This window comes from Diabrotica virgifera, chromosome 5, assembly GCF_917563875.1.
Source record: "Diabrotica virgifera virgifera chromosome 5, PGI_DIABVI_V3a".
In the NCBI taxonomy this organism is placed as follows: domain Eukaryota; kingdom Metazoa; phylum Arthropoda; class Insecta; order Coleoptera; family Chrysomelidae; genus Diabrotica; species Diabrotica virgifera.
In genome coordinates this window covers 114,081,643-114,087,897 of record NC_065447.1, presented here as the reverse complement: position 1 = coordinate 114,087,897, position 6,255 = coordinate 114,081,643, and the positions used below count along the sequence as shown (strand labels likewise).

Genomic DNA, 6,255 nt, shown 5'->3' with positions numbered 1-6,255 from the left:
ACGTCTATCCTGCGCCGCTCTCATCCAGTTTTTATTTAGCTTTCTTACGTCGTCCGCTGACCGCTCCATTCTTCTCTCCGTTACTCTTAGTTTGGTAGCCGAGGCTTTAGTTAAGGTAAGTGTTTCTGATCCGTACATCAAGACTGGGAGGACGCACTGATCAAATACCTTTCTCGTTAGGCATGTGGACAACTTACTTTTAAAAGTTTCCCTTAGTTTTCCAAATGCTGCCCACCCAAGAACGATCCTTCTATTTAGTTCATGTGTCTGGTTATCACTGCTAATCGTAATTTCATATCCCATGACATGAAGTATGTCCAAAACTTACAATAATAATCTTTTATTACTAATTTTACATTTACATTTTCCCTACTTGGCCCCATCCTTACATACATTTTTGGCTTCATCCTTTATTGTTTTTCTCATGCATTTTTCTATTTTATCTTCTTTAATAAAAGCTTAAAATAAAATAACATATGTATTATTTCAACATTTTATTTTGCTTAGTAAGAGTATTTGTATAACGAATAATATACGATGTTGCCAGTAGTTTCGGAACAATAGTGAAAAAAATGTGTAAAACTTTTTGTTCTTCAACGCCCTGTCTCGTGAAAAACCATGCCGTTACAAAAATGAATTAGTAAGCAAACCCCAATTATTTTTCAATGTTTCACCTATACTATTAGAGATCGTGTTACCTTTTTCTAAAACACCCTTTATATATAAGAAGGCACTTATGCAATAAAATAGACATTGTAGGACGTCTCGTTTAATTCTGATTTCATCTTCTATGGTAATTTTTTTCATGTAAGAGAGGTTATTAACTTTTGCCAGCTTTGCGTCGTCTTCTTCTCCAATAGTAATGATGTAAAGGGGTAGTTCCTTTTTATCGGGTTTCCTAAAAATCATTCTTTCGATGTTCGATTCCTGCCGCCTCTTGTATTTCTAGACCTAATCTTTTTAGGTTTAGGCCTCGAATGATCTTTCTTTTGGATCTGTTGGTTTCCTTGTCGACCGGGTATGCAATGTCACTTTCGGTCTGTATTCTTCAAGGACTTTGATTTCGGAGCCAATGCCTTTTCTTGCTGCCCTTCCTAAAATGTTTTAGCTTTCGCCTACGGATTTTAGGATGATCGCTGGCGGTTTCGGTTGTTTTGTGGTGGTCATAGATGCTAACACTGCTTCGCTGGTCGTAGCCATACTGGCTACCTCTGCTGGATCTTTTTTGCCTTTCGTGATCTTAAGCGATCATTTGCTGCTTTTGTTTCTTCGTCGGAAAGGGCGTGGATCACGACTGGAGCTACTTCAGCAGGCTTAGTTATGCCACTTTTATCAGTGGTAGCATTTGTTATTTTCATCTTTTTGCGTTGATTCTCAGAGAACACGTATTTGTTCTCCTTCCCTGACTCGGAATCCTTTTTGGCATCGCTTGCCAAATGTTTTTCGAATGTTTTTCAAATTCGTTATTTTTATTTGTAGTGTAAAAAATAATTGTTTTGTCAAAATTGCAGAAATATTGCCAAAACGAACTACCTATGCTTCAAATGAAGACACTTCGCCTGATACGTTCGAAGTCCTTTCTATCGTATGTGTATTAAATAATCGCATTTACCATCTGTTGCGTTGATCTCAATGGAGTTATTTGACGCTCGCCATCCGAGCGCCAAGGCTCCCGTCTATCCCCATCTGACTTTTTAGAATGTATTGCCTAAATGTATTATGTATTATATTGAATAAAAATAGAACTGCAACAAAATTTAAGACGGATGTGCATAGTTGTTTTAAATTCTTACATTTGTAGTAATTACTGTTGGCCCTAAAAAGGGACGTTTTGTTTTAAAAATGACAGCAAAGAGATTAATTACTAGAATCGGCTTGTTTTGTCTTCTTTAAAATCTTCAATAATAGGTTTTTTCGCCAGGTGACGAATATTTTCAATATGTTTCTTTGTCTTCTTGGTTATACGTAGAAATTTGCTTCTGAAGTCTTTACATATCTCTCCAAATCTCTCCTAAAATTTTCCAAATCTTCACACAGTATTTTATCCATATTACTAGGAGCTTGTATACTGTTTCTGCTGCTGTACTGATAATTAAGCTGCTCTTCGACTGATCAATTTGTGACCTTTTTCTGAAAAATTTGATTTTATTTATTAGTCTTAAAAGTGGTGGGGGTACTAAAGTGACCCATCGAGAACCGTCACCCAATTGGTCAGAGCTAGATCGGCCAATTGCTTTTGCTTAATGTCTATAACCAATCAAATGTACAAGTGCCCCACCCACCTGGACGACTATTGTAATAAGTATAATAAATAGACAAGAACCTTTTCCAAAGGACGTCATAAATGTATCCGACCGGTAGTAGTAGTAGATCAGTAGAGTTGAGCGTCAGACGCTGAACAGTGCAGACGCGTACGGAGCTGTAGTACCGAGGAGAAGCCGAAGTAGTGGGGACGACTCAACCTTGCTGATCTTTTCAGATCGCCGTGAGTAAGACACGGTAAGCGGGAAGAGAAATCCACGCGCTTAGGCAAAAACCGAGAGGCAAAAGCGACATCTTTGGATGTGATTAACCGAGGGAATTTCATCTTTCATTGAGTTCTCTGGGAGGTCACAATCCAGGACTAGCCAGTGAAGAAGCGAGCGGGCCTTGTGCCTGTCGGGAGCTATCTGTGCCTCCGTAGGAAGGACAATGTAAGGTGTGGATATTTTTGTACTTCACATCGGACAGACCCGGACACCTGGGCCTGATAGCTGAGAAAACGCAAGTGGAACCCTCCCTAGCGCAAGTTAGGGCGTGAACAGCCGCGTAGGTCCCTGGGACGGCACCCAGAAATTGGATGAACAGCGGTTCATCCAACCGAAAAAAACAGAGTCTTTTAAGTGAAATAATGTCGTCTTCTGAAAGCACAGAGCTTTCACCGAGCAATTCCGCTCAAAATGCTGATGAACCCACCCAACCCGAATCCTTCTCGAAGTCAGAGCATGAGTCGTCTGACGACGATGCTTCTGGCGACGAATCCGCCCCTAGAGCCTCTTCCCCCAAGTCGGAGATGGAGGAAGAGTACTCTAGTTCTGAAGATGAACAAATGCCAGAAAATAAGTTCTCCGATGAAGAGGTCAGAGTAGCTTACGAAGACCTCGAAGAAACCCCTCAGGTTTCTTCAGAAAACGAAACTTGCGACTCTGAAACCCCTCAGGTCTCAGAAAAACCCCAAGCCCGTGTAGAATTCGACACTTCGAATAGCTGCAACCGACGCTCCGAGAAAAAACAGGCAAATAAAAGGCCTCGTAACCCCTCAAGCCCTACCCAAAATCCTGAGCTGAAAAAAGCCAAAGATTTAGATGCGATGCAACGATCGATCGACGAAATGATCGCTCGGCTGCATCAGTCCGAAATTGCCAGAAAGCAAGACCAAAAAGCCTATGACCAGCAAATTGATCGATTAATGGCAGAGCTACAAAAGCTCAATGCCATTAACGCTCAGAAAGACGAGGAAAACCGAGGGCTAGTCTCAAGGTTGATGAGTCTTACGCAAGGACCAAAAGCTTCCCCTGAACCCACCCACGATATAGCATCTACGAACGCGAAGATCGAGGAGCTCATCATGAATCTCCAGAACTCGGAAGCCATAAGACAGAGGGAAAGAGAGAGACATGGTAGAGAAACAGCCGAGATGATGGCCGAGCTAAAACAGCTAAGGGCCACGATCGAGCAAAAAGATCTAAGAAACCAGGAGTTAGTCGATCAGCTGATGAGACTAACTGCTGAAAAGTAAGACCAAACCCCAACTCCCTCAGATGAAGTACCCATAGAAGTTGTTATGGAAACGGAAGAAGGTACTGAATCTGGAAATGACGGTGTCTATGAGTTTCCTAAATATCGTAAGAGGAAAAACAAAAAGACAACCAGCCAGATCTCGCAGAACGCGCGTAACAATGACATGTCCGAGATCCTTTCAGAGGCAAGCGATGCCGAAAAGGATCATGAGTCAAATAACAGCAAAAAACGACGAACTCAGCCTGCCACTGTTAAAAACACCAAGCCTGCTGAAGTAGCTCAAGTGATTATCCATCAGCTCTCTGATGATGAAGAACAAAAAGCAAAGGATAATCTTCAAGAAAGACAAAACAGAAAAAACAAGAAGAAAACAGCAGTAGAAGCCAGCAAGGCTTCAACAAGTAATGCAGTGGCAGAGACTAAGACCTCCACAAGAAAAACAAAACCACCAGCCATTATCTTAAAATCTGTTAGTGAAAGCCAACGGATTTTAAGTAAAGCTGCGACGAATGGCATTGGCTCCGTGAATAAATTCGCGAAGTCAGGCAGGTCTATAGTTATCCAAACAAACGACAGAGAAGGTTACCTCGGGATGTTAAAACTCCTTGAAGACCACACACCAAAAGTGGAATTCATTGCATACCCGATCGACGCTGAAACAAACAGGGCAAAGAGAAAGATGGAAACACAGGATTAAACCTGAAAGCTTTAGGCGCAGAGATCGAAAAAGAAGGAATCGAAGTTCGAAAAATCGAACGGATGATTTCAAAGAAACCGGATAAAAAAGAGCTACCTCTATACATCGTAACCATCGGTGAAGAAGACGAAAAGAAAATGGCCCAAATCAGTAACCTCTCCTACATGAAGGTAACAATAGAAGACGAGTTCAGAATTAAGAAAGACGTTCTGCAATGCTTTAATTGCCAGAACTTCTATCACGGCTCTAGGGCATGTCATTGCGAAGCGCGTTGTGTGAAATGTGGTGAAAATCATAAAACATCTGATTGCGAGAAAGACCGGGAAACCGCAGCGAAATGCGCTAACTGTGGCGAAGCTCACACAGCAAGCTACAGGGGATGCAAAAAAGCACCCCAAAAAAGGTCCAAAGCTCCAACACCACCAAAGAGCAGAAGTACACCTAGTGCACCTACTAGACCTAACGTTAGCTATGCCAATGCGGCAAAAGGTAACGTTCCCAGCACAAGCGCTCCCCTAGACCAAAATGAAATGTGCGAAATGAATGCAGCTATGCAGAACTTCGCCAACATGATGCAAAAAATGGTTGCAGCTTTCGATATGATGAAACAATTTAACAACACCGCGTAATGTTGAACAACCAATTGGACGAACTTAAAATTGGGCCATGGAACTCGGGCGGGCTTCGTTCGAAACTAAACACACTAGACGAGTTTTCCAACAGACTCGATATAGATGTCATGGCACTGCAAGAAACTAAACTCACCGAAAAAGTGAAAACCAAGTTCCCGGGCTATGACATCTATAGAACTGACCGGACAGGGAGATCTGGTGGCACGGCCATTATGGTGAAAAAAGGAATACAACACCAACATATTCCAACACCAGATGGCCTGGTCACCATGGAGGCTACCTTGGTGCGGATCACTGCGGCCAACCATACACTGAAAATTGCTTCGGTATATGTGAGGCCGCTGGATCCAGTACTGGGAGAGGATCTTGATCTCATCCTGGACTCAGACGAGCCCACTGTGATTATCGGTGACTTAAACGCGAGGTCGCCCAACTGGTTCGACAGACTAACCAACTGTAATGGCAGACGGCTCTGTAACTATCTCGAAAACAAACATAACACTATTGTAACTGGACCTACAGACCCAACATGCTTTCAGGGAGATAATATCCCAACATTCATAGACATTGCAATTCTTCACCAGGTGGGATTACAACACGAGATAATAACGGCAAACGAGGGAGACTCCACACATAACGTAATAATTATGACACTTGGGGCAATAGATTTGAACCAAGTAGAACCACGTAAAAAGAAGACAATAAACTGGCAAAACTTCAGAAGAGTGATGAGTGAGAACATTGGTGCAATACCAACAACAAATAACATAAATGAACTGGAAGAAAGCATAATAAAACTAGAACAAACAATACAAAATGCAATGGAAGTCAGCACAAGAACCGAAAACATAGCTACACAAAGAGGAAGATTCAGAGAAATATCAATCGAATTAAAAGAATTGATAAGAGAAAAGAACAGAAGAAGAAGAAGAGCACAACGAACTCGAAACAGAGAAGTTAAAAGAATTGCAAATGAATTAGACAGGGAGGTCAAAAAACAGTTACAAGAGCACCGAAGCGAATGCTGGGACCAATATATCCAAAGCTTAAATCCGAATAAATCTGCATTCTGGAAAGTATCAGCAGTACTTAGAAACGATAGAAAACCGATTCCACCTCTACACGGAGAAACAGGAATCGTATATA

General features: G+C 41.8%; 1 protein-coding gene across 1 annotated transcript; it reads left to right on the top strand.

The window, feature by feature from the left end:
* Positions 1-2,890: 2,890 nt before the first annotated feature.
* LOC126885442 (uncharacterized) lies at positions 2,891-3,778 on the top strand. The gene has a single exon (XM_050652011.1). The coding sequence runs from the start codon at positions 2,891-2,893 to the stop codon at positions 3,776-3,778; it is 888 nt and encodes a 295-aa protein (XP_050507968.1).
* Positions 3,779-6,255: the final 2,477 nt, after the last annotated feature.

Excerpts from the sequence above, each read along its gene's own strand:
- LOC126885442 (XM_050652011.1), top strand. The coding sequence starts at position 2,891 with ATGTCGTCTTCTGAAAGCACAGAGCTTTCACCGAGCAATTCCGCTCAA.